The sequence below is a fragment of the Poecilia reticulata genome, linkage group LG17 (genome assembly GCF_000633615.1).
Source record: "Poecilia reticulata strain Guanapo linkage group LG17, Guppy_female_1.0+MT, whole genome shotgun sequence".
Lineage (NCBI taxonomy): Eukaryota > Metazoa > Chordata > Actinopteri > Cyprinodontiformes > Poeciliidae > Poecilia > Poecilia reticulata.
Window position 1 is genome coordinate 10,982,485 of NC_024347.1, and position 25,038 is coordinate 11,007,522.

At 41.9% G+C, this 25,038-nt stretch overlaps 3 protein-coding genes across 4 annotated transcripts; 2 read left to right on the plus strand and 1 right to left on the minus strand.

Annotated features, from left to right (window-relative positions):
* Positions 1-14: 14 nt before the first annotated feature.
* stap2a (signal transducing adaptor family member 2a) lies at positions 15-6,265 on the plus strand. The gene is made up of 11 exons (XM_008433629.2): positions 15-320; positions 1,840-1,911; positions 1,996-2,115; positions 2,215-2,271; positions 2,358-2,509; positions 2,596-2,727; positions 2,818-2,887; positions 4,496-4,598; positions 4,723-4,818; positions 4,907-5,035; positions 5,125-6,265. The coding sequence occupies exons 1-11, from the start codon at positions 213-215 to the stop codon at positions 5,178-5,180; spliced, it is 1,095 nt and encodes a 364-aa protein (XP_008431851.1). The 5' UTR covers positions 15-212; the 3' UTR covers positions 5,181-6,265.
* Positions 6,266-7,527: 1,262 nt separating this feature from the next.
* Positions 7,528-17,259, plus strand: LOC103479279 (semaphorin-4E-like). Of its 2 annotated transcripts, XM_008433633.2 has the most exons (16): positions 7,528-7,615; positions 7,704-7,813; positions 10,464-10,775; positions 10,911-11,056; positions 12,113-12,175; positions 12,255-12,353; positions 12,468-12,567; positions 12,654-12,779; positions 13,440-13,585; positions 13,726-13,904; positions 13,992-14,148; positions 14,338-14,560; positions 14,680-14,792; positions 14,887-15,044; positions 15,729-15,778; positions 15,890-17,259. In XM_008433633.2, exons 3-16 carry the CDS (start codon positions 10,664-10,666, stop codon positions 16,495-16,497), a joined length of 2,280 nt encoding a protein of 759 aa, XP_008431855.1. In that variant the 5' UTR covers positions 7,528-7,615; positions 7,704-7,813; positions 10,464-10,663; the 3' UTR covers positions 16,498-17,259. The 2 variants fall into 2 exon arrangements, with proteins under 2 accessions (XP_008431855.1, XP_008431856.1); XM_008433634.1 differs by lacking the exons at positions 7,528-7,615; positions 7,704-7,813 and adding an exon at positions 7,951-8,003.
* Positions 17,260-18,543: 1,284 nt separating this feature from the next.
* LOC103479278 (cactin-like) lies at positions 18,544-24,091 on the minus strand. The gene is made up of 10 exons (XM_008433630.2): positions 23,730-24,091; positions 22,679-23,231; positions 22,498-22,593; positions 22,264-22,409; positions 21,998-22,160; positions 21,345-21,459; positions 20,735-20,927; positions 20,488-20,604; positions 19,309-19,679; positions 18,544-19,221 (listed from the first exon to the last, which is right to left on the minus strand). The coding sequence occupies exons 1-10, from the start codon at positions 24,038-24,040 to the stop codon at positions 18,731-18,733; spliced, it is 2,556 nt and encodes an 851-aa protein (XP_008431852.1). The 5' UTR covers positions 24,041-24,091; the 3' UTR covers positions 18,544-18,730.
* Positions 24,092-25,038: the final 947 nt, after the last annotated feature.

The following is a 25,038-nucleotide window of genomic DNA, read 5'->3' on the forward strand; positions in this document are numbered from 1 at the left end:
AAGTGGATATCATCCCACAATGTTTTTGCTTCTTTTTTTTTTTYTYCCATGTGGTCAACCCCACCCCTATCCATGACCCCCGCAGAGACAGCAGCCCGTATCACCCAGCTGTTAGGCTGTTGCCAGAACACTATCTCATCGGGGAAGGCGTGTCGGTCCCCGAATTACTCAAAGTCCCTTTGTCCTCAATCATTGCCCAGCCTGAGACACTCATGGCGGCTGCACCCGTCAGGCAGCGCTGCGGCTCGGGGGGGCCCCGTTCCCAGCTCCCACCCTGCTACTTCGAGGGCTACCTGGAGAAGCGAGGACCGAAGGAAAAGGTAGGTCCAGTCCACCACACCCCGCCCGGGGGCATGCAGCAGGCTGCCGGGGATCAGAGCGCGCTGGCGGTCGGTGTGGGATGTACGGGCGCGCCGCCGCCTCCCATACCCGGCGGATCCACCATTCCCCGATAGCTGTCAACTTCCTTGTTGTGCTGGAATGGGCGAGGCGATCTGAGCGCTGGTTGCGTGGGCATTTCGTTTTCCACGAAACTGATGGGATTGTGACAGMGGGTCGGCAACTAATCACTCGGCGATCATGGGAATCGAGGAATCCGTACTGATGTCAAGACGCTGCGTGTCTTATCTGGGGAACCGTGCATTTCTTGGCTGTCACCAACGTTACATTATATGCTCTAGATGTTGCAAACGAATGCCTGCCAATTTTTTTTTTTTTTTCCACATCACACAGACTCCAGTGACACTTAAAGTCTTGTAATTCTCTGRGCTGCATTTTTAAGTAAAAGTTGCATGCAGAAATTCTCAAATATTTCTTCTGCCTTTTGTCTTATTTGATAGGTGAGGTGACAAAGACACCCCTCTCCTTCMTGCCCACCCATCACTGATTAGGCTCGTTTTAATCCAATACAGGCTCGTAATGTGACACTGGCTCAGGTGCAGGATATTACAGGGATCCAAAGACCCGTATTGGCAGCAGCTGAGACTCATTTAACTATCTTTCTCTTGGGACAGGAAATGGGGATGAGAAAGGGGCAGCAGGGGAATATCCATTGCACAACTGGCTACATTTATTGGCATTTTGGGTAAAGGTGTATAAAAAGCTTTTAGTTTTCTATTTTATTCCAGTATATTTAAAAAAACTAACTTTAATGCTGGTACATTTATTCAGCGAGTGTTGCCAATGCTTTGTAGAAGCACCTTTTGCCAATAGGACTTAAATCAGTTATATAAAATTAAGGTCTTAATACACAGAGAGGAATCTTTGACAAATCCACTTTAAATCGTGTATTCTCTCGTCTTCAGTTCAGCACATAGTTTCTCAATAGCATGCATATAGGAAGAATATTTTGTGTCTTTTAACATTTTTGATTTGCCCGTATATTCTGGATGATTATCAGAATATAATGGTTTATAATACAATTGGTTGAAATATATTTTAAAAAAAAGTTGGCTATGGATATTTTACTTGATTTAAAAATATATTTATCTGGTATATGGTTGCCAGATAAATACGGTCCTCGTTCTGTCTACAGTGGCAAAAAGAAATTGAGCTGTGTGTTACCTCCTGCTTATACCACAGGGTAAGAGAAAGTTATGGATTCCTCAGTGAAAGTTCATAGACTCTCTGATCAACTAAAAAAAAAAGTGAAATTTCTAAAGTTTTTTTGTGCAAGATATGTTATTGATGTAAAAAAAAAATGCATTTCTTTTAAGGTTTTTGACATATTTTTCAGAGATGTGAATAAATGTAGCCGGCACTTTGCATGAAAAACATCTCTTCTACTGCAACAACAGCTCATTTATGCTTTTTTCCCCCCCTCATATCTGCATATGACAGGCTTCCAGAAGGCTTTGGACTTGCCTTTGTGGGAACTCTTTGTATTTTTTCAATAACGCTAAGGATGCTCATGTAAGTTTCACCCTGTCTACCTTTCTCTCTATGTCTTTAATGCGTCACATTGTGCTGACACTAAAAGTTTTCTGTGTGGACCAGTATGTGGAGAAGCTGGACCTCAGCGGGTTTGTGTCCCTCAAAGATGACAGCAGCCGAGACAGAAACCTGGAAGCGGCGAGACTCATCCTCCGCATGAAAGACGGGGAGACCAAATTCACCGTATGCCTCTCAACAAACTTATAAAGTTATTTGCATTTTTTTTTTTTTATCATTTGAAACATCTTCATAAGTATTCAAATGTCCTATYGTCTCCCTTAGGCACCAAACTTGGAGGCCCGGGAGCTGTGGAAAGGTTTCCTCTACTCCGTTATAGATGTGAATATCAGCCTCCTGCATTTCTTTACCAGAATCTTTTTACTTAGTGCCGCAACGCAAATATTCTTTGATCGTTTGGATTGCAGTTGAATGTCCCGTCCAGTCTCGCGTTACTACCGGGCCAGTTCCAAATGCTGAAGGAAGTGGTAGAAAAAGAGCGGACCAGACGGAGAACCCGCAATCCCGGACGAGCTCCTCCTTCGCCCCTCTCTGTTCCCTTAGTGGGCGAGATCCCTCCGTGAGTTCTGCTTCCCTATCACATTTAAAAAACAAAAAAACAACAAAAAAACTTCATTACTAATGTATATTGTTTTTAATCCGCAGGTGTTTTCGTCCAGTGTCACGCACAGAAGCTGAAGTACTTTTGGAGAGACACCCGGACTGTGGCAACATGCTCCTCCGTCCAGGTCGAGACGGATGCTCGYTGGCYGTCACGACCCGCCAGGACCTCAATGGGTAAAGCAACACTCAACATGTGGAGAGCTAAGTAGCATAAATGAATCAGTGATGCAACTTCTACCTTTGTCTCTCCTTTTTATCATCCAGGTCAGTGTTCAGACATTACAGAGTCACTCAGAGAGACCAAGGTGGTTATGTTATTGATGTGGAAAATCCTGTAAGTGTGATTCAGTTGTCAGCATGGACTACTGAAAATGTTGAATATCTGCTGACCAGTATAAATGACAGGACATGTCACTGAAAGTAGCAGTCAGAGCATKCATTTAATACATTTACCTAACCTGCCTGAACTGCCTTGACTTTAGCTGTGGGCTGCAGTGAGATTCTTCTGGTAGGATAATCTTGAGTAAAAAAAAGTTTACAGTGTTGATGGACAGATTTATGTCATTATCAGAAAGAGAGTATGTTCAGACAGAGCCGAAGCCTAAACCTATTGAAAAACGCTTCACTCATTGACTCTATCTAGCCTTTTATCCATCTGATGGTTGAAGTCGTTGATCCATTCCAGTTCTGATCATGAAAAYAAACTGATCAGATCTTGTGGACAATTTCAGATTTTTCTAAATCTTCCTCCTCTTTTTTATTTTTTATTTTAGTACAATAGTTGTTTGCTTTGTAGGATTCTCTTACACCTTCTGTGCTTTCTCAATCATGCCTCACTGAAAAGATCAACTTGATGCTCCTCCAACTGTAAAATCTTCCACACCAAAGAACACGGTGATTTACCTGGTGTGTTCACTGACATAAAAAAAAAAAAAAGATTTTGTCTTTTGGTTTCCAAACAGCAAAGTATCAGGATCATTCAAATGTAAATTCTCTGATTTTGGTAACTGGTTGTTTTCTCGGCGCGTCACTAAACACAAATGACAAATTGATGTTAGCTGTTTTTTTAGCTAGGCTATATGCTCCAGCAGAGCTTGCAGTCAGCTGCTTGACAGACCTCCTRTAGCTTGCCCATTGCAGTGTTTGGAGTACTATGTGCTCTATAGATCTGGAGAATCATCCAGTCTCTCCARTGTGCAGCCGAACTGGAAACAGTGATGTCACACTGTTGCAGCGCAAGAGTGATTTATGTTCATACTGTGGTTGGTTAGTTAGTTTGAAGCAGCACAATGTCAGCCCTGCCCTTACAACACGTCAATGCACTGACTTTGGAGAAGTGAGAGATTCTTAGGTTATTGTTTTCACAAATGGTTTTTAGACATTTACTGAGAATGAGGTGCACCTTACAGTGTTTGTGGTGGCGTCATTTCATTGGTTTCTAAACTGGGATTGGCACGCTGAAATATAAAGGTTTTATTGGTTAATGAAAATATTTGCTCCAAAAGGCAAGTYTTTGTATACTATAACAATTAGTAGCTTAGTTAGTAACAGTCAGTTAACTGCAAAAGTATTAACAACTTTTAAACACTTTTTATTTTTGTGAATTTGCAACAAAAAACTTCAATTAGTGAGATTTTGTGATAGTCCATCCCACAACCTTCATTATTAAATGGATTTTTTTTTCTGTTTTTAATACATGTGGAAGCATGCAAAACATTTGCAGTAAAACCTGAAAGAAAGTATTTTAGCGTTAAGTAGTTTAATAATTTTCAAATTTAAAAGACAATGTAAATAATGTTCACTTTCAGTTAAAAGTTGAAGTATTCTGTGACTTTGTCCTTACCTTTTCCTATCAGACAGTGCATTTTAAATGTATACATTTTATCCAAATTGGTTTTGAAAATGTTTTGCGAACGATGAAAAAGATTACACCCTGCCGCAGATTCCCTGTGCAACACTGCATGATGTCATTGACGCCTTGGTGGAGAAGACGGCGGGCACTCTGCAACCGTTCCTTCTGGAGGAGCCGTACGAGGAGAATATCAGTGAGAAAACACACAGAAATACACTAAAAAAAACGACAATTTTTTTCTGCCTCTCATGGCTTTTTATTCAACTTTCATGAGTAACCTATAACGCTAAACAYGTCGAATTTCTTCATATTGTTAGCATATGTTTCTGCTAATGACGAAAATGGAGAGAAGATCCTCCATACTGCCCCCTCCAGCCCCTTACCCAGGGTCCCCGCTCTGCCTCCAAAACAAGGTTTGTCTTGGCCACTGAAGTCCTAGTGCAGACGGAGACCGACTGCAATGATATTCACCTTCTTCTTTTTTTTTTTTTTTTTGCACAGACCGTTGGTGCACCAGCCCTCTGTCCCGGTCCCCGGCTGCGGACCGTCGTATCCTGACCTCATCGGTACCGGCCTCCCCCACCAACCCAATGAGGCGACTCATCTTGTCCCCTTCGCCTCTTACGCAGAGTGAGCACAAYGGTCTGTCGTCTGTACCTGCAGCAGTCAGACGTTATTTGGCTTCACTGCTTTTTTTTTGTTTTTTAATCTGTTCCCAGCACTGAAYGAGGAGCTCAAACTTACACTGGAGAAGAGAAAAACCAACCAGGACTGACATGAGGAGGATCTTCCAACTTCTTTTCAAAGCAGCTTCAGCATGTTCTCATCCGGTGCCTTTTTGGTGGAGGACAAGTCACTACAAAGCCTCTTCTTTCTCCTAGGACTCGAGGGGATAAAAMAAAAAACTCTGTCTCATAAAATGGTGCTAGCCTTTTGCTTTATCTGAATGCATCCAGGTGTTACCAACTGCCTCTACGACCARTCATAGTGCCACAGCAACTATAAACCTGCTGGTACATTCCAGACCACTAGCTGAGCTGAGCATGTTGTTATTTGTCTAACTGGTGAGATGCTGAAGGTTCTGCTAATAAAAATACAAACACAAGCAAACCACGCACTACAGARATCTACACCGGAGCAGCTGAAAGTCTCATCTCCGACGATTTACCTGCAGAAAGAGAGAAGATCCGGCTGTTTCGGCCCAGAATTTTTCGTCCTYCTACCATTTACGACAAGACTGATGARTAATCCAGGTCGAACTGAACTGTAGAGAAACTGAACTCTGCACAACTTCTCTGCCTTCTGCTCCGAGATCTCTTTGAGGTCGATGAACGACTTTCATCACGTTGCCGATTGTCGACAGTGATTGTTCTTGCTCTCCACTCGGCTGCTAAGTGATCCACGTCTGACCTGCTGGATTCGTCTGCTACTGTGTCTGTTCTGTTGTGTGACGCCTTTGACTCCCCACTTCTCAGCCACGTCTGTAAAGTTCAACTGATTTCTCTTGCTTCACCAAAAAAAGCCCCAATCTGCCTCCTGGTGTACTGGCTGTAAATCAAAGCGACAGAAACGACATCAGCACCCCACCTCTGCAGAAGCACAAGTGCCTGATGAGTCTGTTTGACAGTATTATGTTAACCTCTATTTCTCTAAGGTGTTACATTTGATGGTGCTTAAATGTAAAGTGTTTTTACCCTCACATTTGACATTTTTGTCCCCCTCCCATCCCTAMAGATTGGTATCAAACTGTGAACAACTGACTAATAAGTGTCTTTGTATGATGAGCAATTTATTGAATGTTTGTACATAGGTTGTTATGCATACATGGTTATTATTAAAAATGTGTGTTTTTGATAATTATGGAGAGCGTTAGATTTCTTCCTTGGGTCATTTTGTGATCAAATGTTTGTCTGCGCAGACCTTTTCTGGTTTTAAATGATTATTTTTATTTAGTCAGTGTCTTAGTGATGGAGAGAGAACACTGCATTAAGAAAAGAATGGGCATCACGGTCACCAGGAAGACTGCTAACTAAGATGCTGTCTAAAATCCAGAGGCTTGCTGTTCAGAGTACTGTCTCCTAGCATCTCAATGGAAAGTTGGGTGGAAGGAAAAAATGTGGTAAAAAAAAAACTTAAAGAACAAGGATAACCATCACTTTGAGTGGTCTGTAAAGTAATGTCCATACAATACTTTGGGAGAAGATTGGGATATGCTAGGTTAGTCTTTCAAAAAAACAAAAAATCTTGCAAATATCCTTCAAATCCAGATTTGTTTTGTTCTATCATAATTCAGTAGTCAGGACATATTACATATTTCTAATAGGATTTAGAAACCAGATGCAATGCTGGAACTAATGCTAATGAAAAATACATTATTCTATTGGATGGTACACTGAGTGGCAGACATCATTAAGATACCGTAGAGGATTTTTAAAAAAATTAAAACTAATTATTTCTTTAAATGTTACATACTATTAAGCAGCTGCGATTAAATTGAAATACAGAAAGTGAGTCCTCAATGTTTTAATGACTATATGTAACTGTCTTTATTTTTGTCCCATCTTTGTATTACACAACAACGTCAAGGATAAACGTTGGCTTAAAAGTAACAGTTTGAACACAATAGTTATTTTTTCAACAAGGAATTATGAAGTGAGACTGAACTTCTGCCATAACTCTGAAAGTGAAATGTTTCTGTTCCTTATTTTAAAAGGAAACATGACAAAAAAGCCTTTTAGAATAGTGAAGCTCTTACCGGACAGAGATGCCACCACGTGATGCTTTATGAAATCTGTTCAGGAGTAATTTAACCTAAAATAAGGACTGCTTAAGGAGTGCTTATGTGTGATGGCGCACGGTTCAAAGGAGATATTCAATAACATTATCTGATTATTTGCAATGCCCCTCAGAGACCGCCGTAGGTCYATATTTTTCCGTACTCCTGCAAATGATTAWATTAGCTAYTATCCATTAGCAACCTTAGTCCTTACACAAATAGACTGAACCCTTGCATTTAGTCCTTTGGCTGCATTGTCTGTAACGCTGCTCGTAGATGAGCTGCGCCCTCTAGCGTCTGATAGTAGTGACCGTCAGCAATGAGGACTTGATTGGACCAGAGGTCAGAGCCTTCAGTCGCCGCCTCAACAGCGGTGTGTGAACGCAGAGGCAGCAACAATAAAGCGAGAGGAGGACAAACCAACTGTTCGTATGGTGTGTGTTTTTTTCTTTTAGCTCTGGAAGTGGGTACAGAGAGATTCTTCCGCTCACCTGAGTTCTCCTCCCGTGTGTGTTCATAAAGACCCGCCTGAGACAGAAAGGACGGGTTGCGGAAGCGTCAGAGTAGAAGCGTTTTTTTTTTTTATCCAGAGGGAAGGGAAAACCGCTCAGTGGACTCACACGTCTTAAAAGGTATGTTTAAACGTAAGCTGCGGCTGTGTGCATTTTGTTTCACGATTTTTTTTCCCCCCCCTGCAAAGCCGTCATTGTTGCAAAAGCAGGCATGTAAATGTGTCTGAACAGGTGCTGGTTAGTTTAAATTGTAGCTTCCGCAATCTTGGGTGTTTCAGTGCGCAGGTAAAAGACTCAGCGTCTGTTGACGGTAAGCTAAACTTTGAAGTTCCTGTGTTTAGTTAACAGCTTAACCAGCTTAAGGAACAATTGGTATTTTAAGATGAATGGTACTAAGGAGATCAGTTTCATGGAAATTACAAGATTGGTAAACTTTATTAGAGTTAGAACAAAAAAAAAAATCTTATTTTTAATGTATYCTGTTTGCATTTATAACTACTTCATCAGTGGTGCAGCTAAAAGAGGGATCAGAGGGGACAATTACCGTCTCTACAATTTTAATTTATTTTAAAAAGTCCGAAATCCCACGAGCTTCTGTAAATTGCAACATCTATTTATATACTTATTTATGTTTAATTATGCTCTATTTATTTTTTTTCCATTCTTGTACCATGGCACTAATAAACAAATTACTCCTATTACCTGCACTCCTATACATAACAACAAAAGGTTTCTTGCAAAGTCTCATAAAGTTTTACATCTAACAATGTTAGTTTGTGGCCTCAGAAAGTCCTACGTATGAATAGATTTTCCACTATTTGTWTTACTGTCGTAAATATCCCAAATTTTGTGTTTCTTCTCTCATGGATCATTAACTATGTATTCTGTGCCAAATCTACAACTCTCATTATGCAGGGAAGCAAGCTTCTAAAGAATCCTGCCAATCAAGGTGGCTTACTGGCATGAATGTAATTTTAACCTTTTCTAAGCCAGTTTTAGATTAAAATTTAAAATCAAAATGCTGTTCAATATGTCAACATTAACATCCGCATTTGCCAACGTTAGTTAATTTTTAACATCTTTATTGCTCCAATAAGTGAAACTGAGCCAATATTAATAATAAGTGATATTTATGTACAGTTTGTTGCTGCATGCGTTTTGGGGGAGGATTGGCCATGTGGCGTTTGTTTAGACGTATGASAGTAATRGTGATGCACCACAGAATTGTGGTCAGCGGTGTAGTSGGTGTTGTCAAATGTGTTGGGAAAATATACAGTATGTKATATTGGTTATTAGCCAAAGCCACAATATAAATTTTGGCTGAAAAACCGGAAAACATAATTGTACTAAAAAAAACATAAATAAAAAATGACCAAACCTGTAAAACGTCTCACTTAAATAAACATGTTAAGACTTGCTCTTTCCTGCATTGCACTCTTTTCCCCTTCGGTGACAATATATTCATGTGTGGGAAATCTTAAACTCCTGCTGCAGTTTCTGGGCCGTAAMCTGCTCTTCCTGCCCCGAGACATTTTCCTGACGGCAATATTTTTGACCTGATTATTTTTATCTGTTGGCTAAACGTTGCTGTGAGTACCTGTCATAAAGCTTGCAGTTTACTGCTGTAAGATGCTGAAGTCAGGTAGCCGAGGTGTAAACGCACTGAAGTCACATGCGTGAGCTGGAAGACAAACAATTTAAAGCAAGTAAAATTGTAGCTAATTTGACTAAACTCTTAAACTGGATTTGAATGAGTCAAATATTAAGTTGCAATCTTTCAAAATTGCAACTATAATTCAGGTCTTCAACGTGAATTATAAAAGTCCTACAAATAACTTCCTGAAATATGCAAAACTCCGAAATTAGCAGGGTGATGTTTACGCCCACCCATCACCATGCATCTCACTACTCTATCAAAAGCTTTTTAGAAATGCTCCTGCACTTACAGCAGGAGCGTAAAATCTCTACATTTCCATATGTGTGTGTGTGTGTGTGTGCATGTGTGTGTGTGTGTGTGCGTGTGTGTGTGTGTGTGTGTGTGTGTGTGTGTGTGTGTGTGTGTGTGTGTATAAGTGAAACTGGCTTTGGTCCAGAATATGTGAAAACATCTTCTCAGGTCTGCATTCTCTGACATGCTGAGGCTCATCGCGACAACACGTACGCCAACAAACCTCTGACACGCACTCCACACACACACGCGCACACACACGCACTTCTCCTCAGCTGGGGCCTAGTAGTACAACCTGACAGAACACTCCAGAATACGTACATTTGCTAAAGTTAGAGCAGTGTAATTAAAGGTAAATTAGTTCGGAAATGGGTCGTGTGTGTCTTTTGGGGGGGATTTTTTTTTTCATTTTTATTTTTAACCATTTCATGAGACAGTTTGTGGTTATGGTGTTTCAGTGATGTAATATGTGTCATACTTCTTGTGTGAACAAGCAGGCATTTTGCAAAGTCTTTCTACTTGCAACATCTCTGAGCTGAAAATCTCAACTCTCACCCTCTGCGGTATAGAGGGTCTTCGGCGCTGCAGAAGAGCTGAGCCTGACATCCCAGCACCCTGCTGAAGGCTTTTCATGGCTCTGCATTAACATCACTATGGCATTGACAGAATTACTGCTGTGCTGACTTTAGCTCACTCTGCTTTGTTTTTTTGTTTTGTTTTTTAACATCCTGTGTTTGGTCTTTTGCGTGACACTTTTTAGACCTCTTCTGCCTCAGGTCTGAAACACTCATAGTGATATTCATACGACTTTCTCTCTTTCAGCCTTAGTTGGCATTGTGTCTTCAGTCTGTCTCATCCGTCTCACCATGGACGGCCCGCTGAGCGGGGCCAGTGAAGGGGCCGGTGCCCTGCAGACTTCATCACGTCACAGATGCCCCTTGCTGTCTTCATCCCTGTATGAATGACTGTTTTGGAAAACAATAAAGCCCCCGAAATTCCTCTTTGATTGAACAAAAGAAGCCATGCATCCGCTGCTGTCCCTCAGTGTATTCGGACTGCTGCTGCCCGTGGCCTTGATGCGTGCGGAGGACTCGCCCTTAGACTGTATCCCACGCAGATCTGTGCCCAGTAACGGTGAGTGCTGCTCTTTCTTCTTGCGTAACCTTGGTTTTTGAGTGTGCGTCGTTAGCTCGTGTTGGGCTCACAATCCCGTGTGTTTGGACCGACTCGCTGGTTTAAATGCCGAGTTAAGGACTCTTCTGTCTCCAGGCAACAACGCCCTTCTGTTTCGGGAGGAGGGCGTGTTCAACTACTCCATCATGCTGCTTAGAGAAGACCTGGACCTGTTGGTGGTGGGTGCCAGAGAGGCCGTGTTCGCTCTTGATCTCAGAAACATCTCCAAGAAAATTACTTCAGTAAGCGCAAACCCAAAACTGATTCTCTTAACCAACAGCTCTGAGTCAGGTTGTTTCATGCTTTCACAAATGTTGTCACTTGCCCCAGGAGTTCTTTTTTTTTTATTGTCTGTAACAGATCAGCACAGAGGAGCACCAGATTGTAACGTGAAAGAAAATAGTACATGGTTTTCCAAAGCATTTTACTGGTGTAAAGTGTGCTATGCATTTCTATTAGCTGACTTGATAAATGTATAGTAGTAGTATTGTACTACTATGCACATCTAGAGACTAAGATTTTTATCCATTCTTCAACGGAAAATGGTTCATGCTCAGTCAACTTTCAGGTCTGCTGTGTTTAGATCTGGCCTCCAACTAGGCCGTTCAAACACAAAAGTGTGTTTTGCTTTCAAGCTGTGGCAGACCAACAGTTTATCATTGCATTTTATAGCTTGTCAGGCTAATATTTAAAATTAAATCCCTTAAACCTTTTGGCAAAAATGAGACCAAAGTATGTAAAAAGATAATAAAATTATACAAAATAAATATCTTATTTTTCTGTGTGTGTCTTTTACTAAAATGATATTTTAAAAAATATTTTTACCCTTCTGCATAGTCAGTGGAATTTTCTTTTTGGTATTAAAACAACCAAACCCTTCTTATAATTGTTGACAAATTTTCTGCATGTTTCTACTGGTATTATGATAATGAGCTCCAAGTCTCCTTCCACAGATTCTGTATATCAGATTCAAGTTGGGATTCTGGCTGACCAATCCAAAATTAATAACTATATTACTTCTAGTAAAAAAAAAACATGGTGATTAATTAATTTACATAAACAACCCTTAATGGATCMTGTATTAAGGGTCCTGTGTGAAGAATGACCAATTAAGGCAGATATCTTTATCTGGTCTCTTCTAGAGTTCAACATATTTACAGTTCCAGGCAACTCCATACAACCAGGAGCAACCAAAAAAAACTTGTCTCTGTGATGTAGCTAAGACTTTTTTTTACCATTGGGGGAAAAAAAATTATTAAAAGGAAAAAATAAAACAATGTGTGGTTTTGCCCCTTTAGGTTGAATGGAAAGTTTCTCCGCAGAAAGCGGGGGCGTGTATAAGAAAAGGAAAGGATGCAGAGGTTGGTCGCTTTACTGGCATATTGCAACATTTATAACTTCTTGGATTTAAAARAAATCTATTTAAATTGACATTTTCAGACAGAGTGCAAGAACTATATCAGAATCCTCCATACGATGATGGATGGGAAGATGTATGTGTGTGGAACCAATGCTTTCGATCCAGCATGTAAGAAGATGGTAAGAAATTCAAAGCTGCTGTAATATTGTTGTTGTTGTTTTTTTCCCATCTTGATCATTTTGGGGTCTTGCGAAATAAAGTCATGGTTCAGCACTGTCCGTTTCTTGTTGCAGTCTTACATAGATGGAAACTTGACATTAATGGAACCCGAAGACGACGGCAAAGGAAAGTGTCCATTTGATCCGTCCCAAAGACATGCCTCCATTATGATAAGTGAGAAGAAATTCCGACTTGCAAAAGGTTTGGGGAAAACTCGAAAATGCCACTGGTGTTTTTATTCGAATCTCATTTCCTGGCAGAGAATGAYCTCTACTCAGCCACTTCCATGAACTTCCTTGGCTCTGAGCCGGTCCTGATGCTCAGCCCATACGTCAACCCCCACTCCGGGCCCATACGCACGGAGACAAAAAACTCCTGGCTTTACGGTAATATGGAACTTAAGTGTCGAGGAGCATTATTGATTGTTTTGGTGCAAAGGCACAAGAAACTGTCCAGGCAGCGTATGTTTGGTTGCCTTTTAACGTGGGAGTTCATTCAGAAAATGTCTTGTGCCCTTTAAAATTTAATGAAGTAAATATGAGAGCAATTGCCAAGTTGGTAACTTTTCTTAATTTTCAATATTAGGAAAAGTTACTGGTACAAGCACCCCTTCGTCCCTACAGCTGTTTCCCTTTTTAATGCAGCACAAAGATGAGCGTCTGATTGGTTGGTTGATTGGCTGATTTCTATTTAAATTTTTTTTAGAACCATTTTATTGTTTGTCTTAGTTTTTACTCATTATTTGTCCTTTATGACGGATAAACCTGAACCAGAATCTTAACACTGCTCTTTTGATCAATACTGATACTCTGTACATACATGACAATGTCATGAGAACTACCACTCCCGCTAAGAGACTTTAACCAGTAAAACTGTCATTTAAGGAGTTAAATATTTGTTCTGTGTTGAGGGTTGAAGTTAATGGTACTATGTAATATGTTGATACATGTCTGTATTTTTTGTGTCTAAGGGATCCGAGGAGTTTAAAGTAACCTTTCCGTCTTGATCATGTGCAGCAAATACATTTTAGTTTTCTGCTATTCCAGATCCCAACTTTGTTTCTATGGCATCGATGCCAGACAGCGAGACGGACGACGACGATGACAAGGTCTACGTCTTCTTCAGCGAGACGGCTGTAGAGTTCGACTGCTACAGCAAACTGGGAGTGTCCCGCGTGTCCCGTGTGTGCAAGGTAATGTGAACGACAAAAACGCGAACAGCGCTTCCTCAGCTGCGCCGGTTCTGCCCTTTTTGCCGCTTGATAAAGAATTCTCTCTTCCCGGGTTTCCGTTTGGCCTCGTTTTTGCGACAGGACTGCTTTTGTGCCCGTAGGGAGATCAAGGAGGCCTGAGGACGTTGCAGAAGAAATGGACGTCCTTCCTTAAAGCCAGGTTGGAGTGTCCAGTCCCAGGCTCCCAGTTGCCTTACATTATCCAGGACTCGTACCGCTGGTGCGATCCCTCTCTCCACTGGAAGGAGTGCRTTTTTTACGCCACCTTCACCCCGCAGTCGTACGTTTTCACCAACACACAAAAGGGTTCTTCATGGACAGGGGYTTAGCGCTCAATGACCTTTGGATTTCTCATCATGTGTTCCAGACGCACGTCCGAAATATCTGCRGTGTGTGCGTACCGCATGTCTGACATCAGTAAACAGTTTTCAGAGGGCAAGTACAAGACCCCGGCCTCTGTAGAAACCTCTTACATAAAGTGGGTGACGTTCAGCGGAGAGGTCCCCAAGCCTCGGCCAGGAGCTGTGAGTCTTACCTTTAATTCAGAACGTGTGTTTGTTGAAGTGTTTGGAGCAAAAGCAGAATCTTAATGGGTCGCTCTGTTTCTTTTTTACGAGTCGACTCAGCAGGAAACCAGTTCCTCCTGAACCCTTGATTGTGTTGTGCTCCTTTTCTCTCTCTCTCTCCCTCCTCGCCTTCTCCTCCTTCGCCAGTGCATAAACAAAGAGGCTACTAACTCGGAAATAAAAACGACCCTGGACCTCCCGGACAAGACCCTTCAGTTCATCCAAGACAAGCCGCTCATGGACCAGGCTATTGAGCCGATAGGGGGCATACCACTGCTGATGCATAAGGGAGCTGCATTCACACAGATCATAGTGAAGCAAGTGCAAGCTTTGGATCGTGAAAAGTACAACGTCATGTTTATAGGCACAGGTGTGTGTGATCGCGTCCAGCTCTGGTATTTGTTTCCGTTTTCCTATTAGTCCCCAAGTGCATGTTGTTTACTTTTAGGATTATATTCATTATTTCTTGTCATTTATTTTTGATTTAAGATCAAGGCAAGCTGCTGAAGGCTTTGCACAACAAAGAGATGTTCATCATAGAAGAAGTCCAACTYTTCACCCCTCCTCAGAAAATCAAGATTCTCAAGTTTTCCAATAAAACGGTAATGTAAAGMCACAGTAGTTTAATTATAAAGTCACTGTTCRGGTCTGCAATACAACCACAACTTTGCTTGCTTTGTGTTTGTTTTTGCACAGGGTCAGATTTATGTCGGCTCAGACATCAGCGTAGCTCAGATATCGCCAGCTAACTGTGAGAGGTCCTCCACCTGTTTCGACTGTGTTTTATCCAGAGATCCGTACTGTGGATGGGACAAGAACGAGGGGAAATGTGTTTCTGTTTCCAGTTCACAGAGGTAAGCAGCGCTCAGTTTACACATCCATTGAAAAAGTATTCATACCCCTTGAGCTTAACACGTTTTGTCATCTGACAATCACAGGCTTCAGTGTATTTTAGTAGGATTGTAAAGTGGAAGGAAACGGATATAGATAATGCAAAACATTAATYTGAAAACCTCACCCGGTTCCATACTGTAAGCACATTTCGTTGTAGTTGCTTCTGAGTGTCTCAACCGGGTGTGAACATCTGAAATGTCTCAACTTCTACCTGATCACCTCTGTGTAACATCTCRGGCTCRGTCTCTCACAGAATGTCTTCCAGACTTAGCTTTATTCTGACCAGATTCCCTGTCCCAGCTAAAGAAAAGCATCCCCACTGCATGACGCTGCCACTTCCATGTTTCACCGTAGGGATCGTGTGTTCAGGGTCCTGTAAAATTCAAATAAAAAACGTTAAGGTTTAAAGTTTTAATGACAAGGAAGGGAAACGTACTCCACTACACATGCACATAAATAGTAGCAAACCTCTTCAAGTTTGCAGAACTGACAGATGATAAGTTCTTGGCCGCCCCACTCCTTTCTAATTCCGCCCTGGGCATCCGCCCCCATCGCTCATATTAAAAACCACCACTGGGAGTATGAATAATTTAAAAGGCACTGTTTATTTTAAACTAAACTAGTATTTTAACTTTTTTTTTTAGTGTGCTAATCCAAGATATGAAAGGAAATGCTAGTCTCTGCCCCGATGCTGGTGAGTTACTGCTCTTCTGCAGCATTATCACTGCGTACTGATTCACTTTAAAAGGAACTGAGGGTTTGTGGGTTGTTAAACTAATCTTATGGGATCTTGTTTTGATTTCAGGGCCTGTTGTTGAGACTTTGTCTCTTAACATCAGGCCTGGAGCAACACTTAAGCTCAGGTGTCCTTCAACTTCCAACCTGGCAAAACTCATCTGGAAGCGGAATGGCACACCTCTCCCACATTCGCCTGAGGATGGACTGCTCGTTCTGGACGACTCGGATGATGATAATAATAATAATAATAATAACTCCGGTAATTACAGCTGCTTGTCTGTGGAGAAATCCACAGCTGGCGAGTACGAGACCGTTGTAGTCAATTACGAGGTCAGCAGAAGCCTCGAAAACACTGATGGGGGCGTCACTCAGGCTCACAGCGGCAGTCAGTCTCGCTCTGGACTGATAGTTGCAGTCGTCCTCCTTGTTGTTTGCCTCGTTCTCTTATTGACCTGGAAAGTTGTCAAGCGCTACATTAACCTGCCTTGTGATCGCACTAAAAAGAAAGAAGAACYGCAGCAGACACGTGACGTGGAGGCCAGGGATGCCAGTGTGCCTTTGGCAGCTGAAACGCCGAACAATCACACCAATGCGCCATGTCAGTCAGATGGRACAAACCCACCAGGAGTACACTTTTTATCTATGCACCTTCCTGTTGACGAGTCAACTATTTGAAAATGGCTGTTTTACTACAAAAAAAAAACTAAGAAAATGTAGTTTATATATATATATTTTTTTTTTAATTGTCACCTTGAATAACTGAGTGTTAAAGGACTAATTTTTTTTCTTTTTTATTATGATGAGGTCAAAGATGGCACGTTTCTTCAAGCTTTTCTTTTTTATTAGCTTCACTGTTTAAATAAAGGTGGAAAAGAGCCAGAAGTATCCACACCTAGTGTAACATACAATTCCATTTTCTAAACTCTTTTTTTTTTTCATTTAAAAAATAGCGTTTATCTTTTTTTTTTCTTCTTCTTTTTGTTGGGCAAACATCTTTGCCGGTGAAGGTCCGTGGAGCCAAACATTCAGGTTTTACTTCCTGATGCTGCCCATTTTAGGTTTTTTGGTGGCTTCCTGTCTTTTTTTTTTATTGTTTATTTTAGGTTGTTAGTATAGAATAGGTTTTAGTCTATCAGTCTTACTGACTAAAACCAGTTACCCTGCTGAAGTTTTCTTTTTATACTTTGAAAACRATACACAAGTACATGAATCTTGCTATAAAAGTTGATAAAAGCGTTTCTGCTCCCGCTCCGGGCCTTGTAAAATCTGCAAATAATTCATAGCACAACTATTTGTACCAGAGGGCAARTAGCTGCTACATGCTACTGTGTAATCAATCTTACTGTGAGCACCGGTTTGGATTGATGGATGGATGTGGGCATCCCACAACTTTAGTTGTTGTTGTTCATGTGTTTGTAAGCAGTAGCACTAAAAAAAWAWAWAWAWATACTTGTTCAGCTGACAGTAGATCTAAATTCAGGAGGCTTTTACAATAAGTTCAAACCCTTTTTGAAACCCTTTCAGTTGTTCAAACTAATTTTAACGCTTTTGGCACAAGTTTGATGCTTTGTGGTAATTTTTTGTATTTTAAAATGTTCTTATTTCTCAATTATYCTGAATTTTTTTTCAGGGTTTTCTACTGTAAATGGAATTGAGCCACTTTTGTTCTCCGGTTGCCAGCTTGAAAAGAGTTTATTTTGAAATAAAGTTTTTTATTTTTAAACTTAAAAAAAAAAAAACTTATCTTGACCCTTTTTTCTGAATCTGAACAAGTTTTATTTCTTGATGTTGGCAAGACTGGCTTTGTGAAGAATGTGAAGAGCAGATGGAGTCAGCTGATGTTGTAAATCAGTTTTCTGTTCATGACGGCTCAAGTCTTGACAATGAAGAACGCCACTTCTTTCGCCGACTCAGTTGCGTAATTATAGCACATAAGTGTCGAACAAATGTCAAAATTTTTCCTAGTAAATATATTTCTACAGGCCTTAACAATGCAAGTGATCCCCACAAGCTGAGAAATCAAGAGAAATATGTAAAAAAAAAAAAAAAAAAAAAAAAAAGTTGTGTAATAAAGTGGAATAATTTAAATATTGAAGAAAAGTAGCTGGAGAGAGTCGACCGGAATCTGTTGGTATTTAGAAAGCAATTCTGCCCCGTCTGCAAATAAATGAATAGCTGCTTTGGTCCTGTTTGATCAAATGTGTCTCATAACTTAGATATCACATAACCCATCTCATGATGGGTGGAAGCTAAGAGTTCTCGCAAGGTCTTTGCAACACTATTTTTGCTAAATGTCCTGATGGCGTTGATAACCGATGCATTTGCAAGCTTCTGAATGTCAGCACTGTTGACGTCTCAATCTGGAAGGGGAAAAAGAACACAATGTAATAATCATAAACCAACTATAACTAAATGCTTGGTCAGGATTTCTGGAAGTGGAGAAAAAAAAAAAGTCAGCTGAGTTGTCCAAAACTCAAGTCTTGCAATAATATTTCACCAAAGGATATTGCATGCAATGTTTTTGCAATACATTATGCAGCCCAGTTCTATATAACCTAATTTGTGGACTTTTGTTTTTCTATAAGCATACTTATGTTGGGAATTTCAAGTAAACGGCTGTGTTAAATATAAATAGTATTAACATTTTGAGTGATTTTCTCCACTTAATGAGATTCAACCCCAAGCAGAAAATCATCAATAAATGGCAGCAAGCAAACGGCAGAAAGTGAAAAAACAAATCTTTAATACGTATTTAGCAGACTACATTTACAGTTTCCTTTTCAGACAACATGACAAGAGTTTGTAGCTGAAGCTCTAGTTTTATGAGAGCATCTAAAACGAACCAAATAATCAGGTTTCCACGAGCGAAATCAGCTCCCTGAGGTTTTGGTCCGTGCTGGTGACTCGTTCATCTCCTGTAGCGATATCTCTTGAAGTGGAACCACAGCTGGAAGATCCCGTTGGCGAACTGACAGCGGAACCCGTGTCGGTGCGAGTACTCCCACTCCCTGTTGACAATCTTAAAAGCGATGTCCTCGTACGGCGGCCCGGCGTGGAACCTCAAAATCCCAAAGTCCTTGTTGTCCGGACACGGCTCCAGGAAGTACTGAGGCGTGGAGCGCTTGTCGATCAGGTCGGGGTAGAAGATGTTGAACTTGTACCCCTGGACGATCTTGGGCGGCGGGTTGTCGAAGTCGTAGTGCGTCTGGTTGTACTTGTTCCACTCGAAGCCCGTGTGGACCCGGTTGAAGAAGCGCGGTTTGCGCGGACGGTACTTGTCCGCCCACAGGTACATCTTCCCGGAGACGGGGATCTCCACGCTGAACTGGGCCTCGTCGTTGCCCATGCCTTCTTTGGCCCGCCGCACGAAGGCGTCCTCCGCGCTTTCGCTGGCGTCGCCTGGAACGCCGGAGGAAGAAACTCTCGTTATTTTGGACACGTGACGTGTCTACTGTGTTTGTGTGTCGAGCGTAAAGGGCTTTTTACCTGTGACCTGAAGCTGTCTGCGGGCCAGCTGGAGCCGGTGCGCGTCTTCCTCTGGGGTGATGGTGTGAGTGTCCAGCGGCAGCTCAGATAGAGTGAGCAGAGTGGGACTGTAGCGACCAGAGTCGTACTCCGCCTGGCTCTGCTGGATGAGGTCCTCCTCCGTCAACACGGCCTCCGCCGCCTCTCCCTTCCCCTCCTCGTCCTTCCCTTCGTCCTTCTCTCCTCCCTCCTCGTCTTGGCCGCCAGCCGTAGAGGTGGACGGGCCTGGCCCCTCTTCATCCTCCTCCGTTTCTCTGTTCATGTTTCTCCGGGATGAAGACGCCGTCAGACCGCTCTCCTCCGCTGTCCTCTCTCTCGTTCTTTCCTCATCCCTAAAGAAGAAGAGACTTTGTGTCAAACTTTTTTTATTTTTAATCTAGTTACTTTACCTACTGTCCATTCCAAAACATTTTATTTTCTTGTTTTGTTACATTACCTTTGACTTCAAATAATTCTATTGGGATTTCATGATATTCCCACACAAAGCAGTGCATGATTGTGACGTCAAATGAAAAAGATCCGTGATTTTCTTGTGTTTAATAAATAAAAACCTGTAAGGTGTGATGTGAATTCATAGTTCACTTTCTTTAATTTGGTACATTTAAAAAAATCTAAACAGAAGTAATACTCCAAACTCTGAACACTTAATTAAGAATGATCAATATATTATCTGAACTGGAAAAAAGTATGTCGGATCAGCAAACCTACCAAGACACATGACCATCCACCTAAACCGGTTACAGGGAAATACTGGAGGAAAACCCGTTAGATGATGCAAAACATCCATGGCTGAGGAAGAGGCTCATCTTGCAGCAGGACAATGATGCAAAACGTACAGTCAGAGCTCCGTCGGAATGGTTTAGATCAAAGTTGTCAATTTGTCGTAAGGCTTAAATTGATGAGCTGGAGCCAAACTGCAAAAACGGAAGATTTGCAGAGATGGTAGACGGCTAAAAGAGACATTTAGATGGAAATGCAACAAGGAGGAAGGTCCACCAAGTACTGACTCAGAGCAGCCATGTTCCAAAATGCAGCACAATTTTTTTTCCCCCCTAATAAAATCCTAATAAAAATATTGTCACGGTCGCAACAAGATGAAATGTTTTGCAAGACGCTGTCTGCGGGATCATCTCAACTTACTCGTCACTCCTTGGTTCCTCTTTGATGATGGGGAACAGAGGTTCACTTTCCACTCCCTGCTCTTGTTTCAGCTTGAACAGCTTCTGACGCAGCACGTCCTGATGGCGCTCTCTCAACCTGGGTGTTAAAAAAAAAACACAATTTGCACTCCAGCCAAGCCGACGCGCTCCGCAGGCGGCCCCTCGGATTTACTCGGTTTTCGCCCATACAGTAATTCAGAAAACGCGGAGCACGGCTCCTTTCTCACCGCGCTCTGGCCATGTAGACCCGGACTTGCTGCAGCAGACTCTCCCAGTAGCCGATGTCGAGATTGGATCCCCCGGCCCGGATCTTTCCTTCGATGTTCAGGTGCAGCGCYTGCAGCTGGCTGTAGGTTTTCCCTTTGAACACGGATTGGACGTCGGTGCTGACCGCTGTGTTGATGCCCTCRCGTCGATCACCTGAAGGTTAAAGTAAAGCACGACATGTCAAAGGTCTGGCGTGTGTTTTTGCAGGGAGCGAACAGAAGTAAGATAGCTAAATTCAAAAATGGATAAAAGTTTTTTAACGACTTCTTGAAGTTTTTAGTTAGAGTGGAAGTTGATGCGTTTAATGAAGTCTAGCTGTTCATTCTTAGGCTGCAAAAAATACCTTTGGAAGAGTGTAGAACTTCCACTCTGTAGGCAACAGATACAATAATCTAAGTCTGCCATAGAAAAAGTAAAAGACTTGCAAGTCTTCGGGTCTTCTAGCATTATGCATTGACGTTCCCTCATAGCAGACTAAAATAGTTTAGTAATCATCTACAACAGATGTCACATCCATATATTTTTTTTCTTTTTTCAATTATGGACACTACAGCACTGAAACATCCATACCGGGTCCTTTCCCAGACGCTTCCAGTTTCCTCAGCTTGCTGATCTCGTCCTCGGTGATGGTCGTCATGTCTCTCCAGAAGTCCACGTTCTTGCCCTGCTCCAGCTCCATGTAGACCTTTCACATAGACACAGTTTACTGGAATAGTAAGGCTGAAGCTGAGCCATTATAAAACATCACTAGGCTTTGGTCTAAACCCGGGCTCTGTGACCTCTGTGATCTCAAAAAAATAAATAAATAAATAAATAAAACACAATCGGGGGTCACGAAGGGGAAGAGGTGTTGCGCTTCATGTGTTTTGTGGGTGTTTAACTGAAGCAGAGAAGTAGCGTTGTGGTCCTTTTTTCTCGTAAAGAAAATCCATTTAGAGCCAYGGGATTTTTAAAGAATCGAAAAAATAACAACAGCTTAAAAGGCAACGTCTAGGTATTTTTTTCCCTCTTAGCAACCTGAAATAAATTATGTTTCATGACAATTGGTTTTTGGCAAGAGACAACATATCAGTTCACACACTGTAAAAAGGGAGATTAAAAGTGTTCTTCCACTTCACAAATGTTACACTAAGTGTTAATCTGTGTTGGTCTGACAAAATGAGGTCATGGCTCCATCTGCAAAGCACTGCAAAGACCAGTTAAGTACTAATCAGCCGCTGAACCTTTATGTCCTCCAGCAGGTCATCCATGTCGGTGACAGTCAGTCCGTTGAGGAACGTGTACGGTTCGTGCATCTCCACAGCCAGGTCGTCGTCCTCGGCACTGATGTACTTCGCCAGAAGGTCGATGGGTTTTGCACGGCCATCGCGGATTCTAATCTTGGACCTAAATCGACATTTTTAGACAACTAGATAAGTATGGTTCAGTGACCTTTTTCTTTTTGGCAATTACTTTGATTAAAAAAAATAAAACATTCTTGCACACTAGCCTTAGTTTGGCCTGCTGCAGGTGAAAGTTGTCCTCCTGTTCAGCCCAGGTTTTGAAATGCTCGGCCTCTTTCTCTCTCTGCAGCATCTCCAGCTCCGTCTCTCTCATGGCTTTCTCTCGCTCCCGCTCCAGCCGCAGCTGCTTCACCTGAACGAGCGCGCAGCCAGCGTGGTTACACACACGAGGCTGCCGGTGTGTTACGGTCTCGAGAGGAGCACCGTTCTCGTGTTCCTACCTTCTGCAGCTCTCTTCGGTTCTCCTCCTGGATGCATTTGTTTCTCTCCTTCAGCTCTTTTTCGCTGAAATGGCCGATGCCCTTCTTGTCCAGCGCCTGAAGCACAAAAACACAGTGACGGATGGGGAAACAACGTTTCGGTTTAGAAATAATGGGTCAAACGTCTCGGTGGGGAACTGACTTTCTGCCATTTGAATGTGCCCAGCAGGTTGTTGTCTCCAAACGGGTTGTCTGCGTTGGTGTATCCCATGTATTCTTCGCTCCAGCCCATCTTCTCCCTCCTTTTCTTCTCCTTCGCTTCCTTCTTCGCCAGCCGTCTGCCTCTCTTCTCCTCTGGCGTCTCCAGGGCTTTCATCAGCTCTTTCTGTTTCTTCCTCTCCTCTTTCTCTTTGACTTCAAGGTTCTCATTGTCTGAATCGGAGCTCTCCGAGGAGTCGGACGCACTGGACCCCCGCCTCCCTCTGCCCCTGTCATCTCTCTCATTGCTCTTCTTGCTCCTCCCTCGCTCCCTGTCCTCGCTCCTCGTCTTCCTCTCTCTGCTTCTGTCTCGTTTCCTTTCCCGGTCCCTCGTCTCTCTGCCTCTTGCTGGACTCCCTCGTTCAGGACTTTTTCTCAGTCTCCTCCTCTCTCTGTCGCTGCTTCCGCCGCTCGAGCCCGAGCCGGACTGGGACCTTCCCTTCCTTCTCTCCGTCTCCTTCCCCCTTCTTCTCATCTTGGAATTGTCTGATTCAGGACTGAGAAGAAAACAGATTATTTGTATGAACACTATAAATAATACAATCCTGTATTAATCCTGCCAGAAATGACAATGGAAATAAAACCAAAACACATTTTGGTAAAAGTGTGGAAATCCACTAATATTTCACAAAATGCCAATTTTATTAAAAACCTACTTATGAGAAAAGCGACTAGTAACGATTTAGAACAAAAATGTCATATCATTCTGGAGGTAATAAACTGTATCCTAGGTGAGTCTGACTGATTTTTACAAAAATAGTCTCGTAGAAGCTTTAAATCAGTGCAAAASTCCATATTGTTGGCATCTGTCGTGTTTTACTTTTCCACTGTGTGCAGAAGACTGCCAAAGTAACGTTAAAAAAAAACTGCGTAAGAGGATGTTGATTAAAGACTAACACCTACTATTTGGGACTAATTGTTGTGTCGGATGTTATCACAGAGGACATGCGTCAACTCCATTATTTGCATCCATAACAAACCCAGGTAGCTATTACCTTGACGATCGACCTTTTGACCTGCTGCTTCGCCGGTGCTCTCTTCGCCTCCTGTCAGCCTCCGAGCCGCTGCCGGACCCGGATCGGCCCCAGTGCTGAGGCCGACGGCGGACTGGAGATCCATGATTTGAGGCCGCGCTGCTGCTGCTGGATCTAGTTCGTCCGTGGGCGGCTCTTCTGGCGTCCGGAGACCTACTACGGCCTCTCCTCTCGTCTGGAGATTGCGATTTGCTTATTTTAGACTTATTTCGCCTATCTCTACTCCGACTTCTGGTTCTGGACCGGGTTCTGCGTCGCGACTTCGAACCCATCGCGAACTTAACTGCTGCACGGGGCCCGAGAGGAAGTCTGTCGCGTAAATAAGACGTAATAAAGAGCAACGCAAAGGCAAATCACTCATCCAATTTTAGAGTGCAAATAACTAACGCGGAATTAATATATGAACATATGTAAAAACATATATATATTGGTGTATTATTTTAAAATAAAAGCAATAAGGAAAAATAGCACAAATTTTACATTTTCAGATTTCCAAAGGGCATCGCTAAGGCCACCTATATAAGCCCTTGTAGAAACGTGCGCAAAATATATACGTCATAATAAACTACAAAACATAAATAAAAACAAATGCGCTGCACACTGTAATATTTGTACTAAGGCAGTGTTTTGTACCGTTTGTGATTCTGATATTTAATTAATAAACCAACTGTCCTCCATACCAGTAAGCACATTTTAGTGTCTGCAACAGTTGAGTGAATGAAATGGAAAATACAAAAATCTATATTTTGAAATATTAATTTAATTTGCTAGCTTGCCAAGATTCATGAATCTTTTCATTATAATTTTATGGAAAGGGACATATCCATTTCTAGTCAAACTTGAAACGGATATCTTAGACATGGTGTAAAGCACAGTTCATGAATAAACTAAGTCCAAACAGTAGTCTTTTCCGAATATTTTATTCTTTTTATTATCAAATGGGAAGTGTCATGGAGGTTGAGTGAAAATACATTGAGACATTGAGATACTAACTGATAGAAGATCAACTAAACTGTTTATTAAAGCATCTGACACTATGTCTTAAATACATACAAGGATGGATGGATGGATGGATGGATGGATGGATGGATGGATGGATGGATGGATGGTTCAAATACATATTTGTATTTGCCTGCTTTCGCAACAAAACGCAGAAAACAAAAAGCCTAACAACTGTATTAATTATGCCAATTCACAGAACTGATTGAAAACTTTTCAAAGTACACTAACTGATCTATAAAGCTTAATTAATCATTATAGACATTCTTAG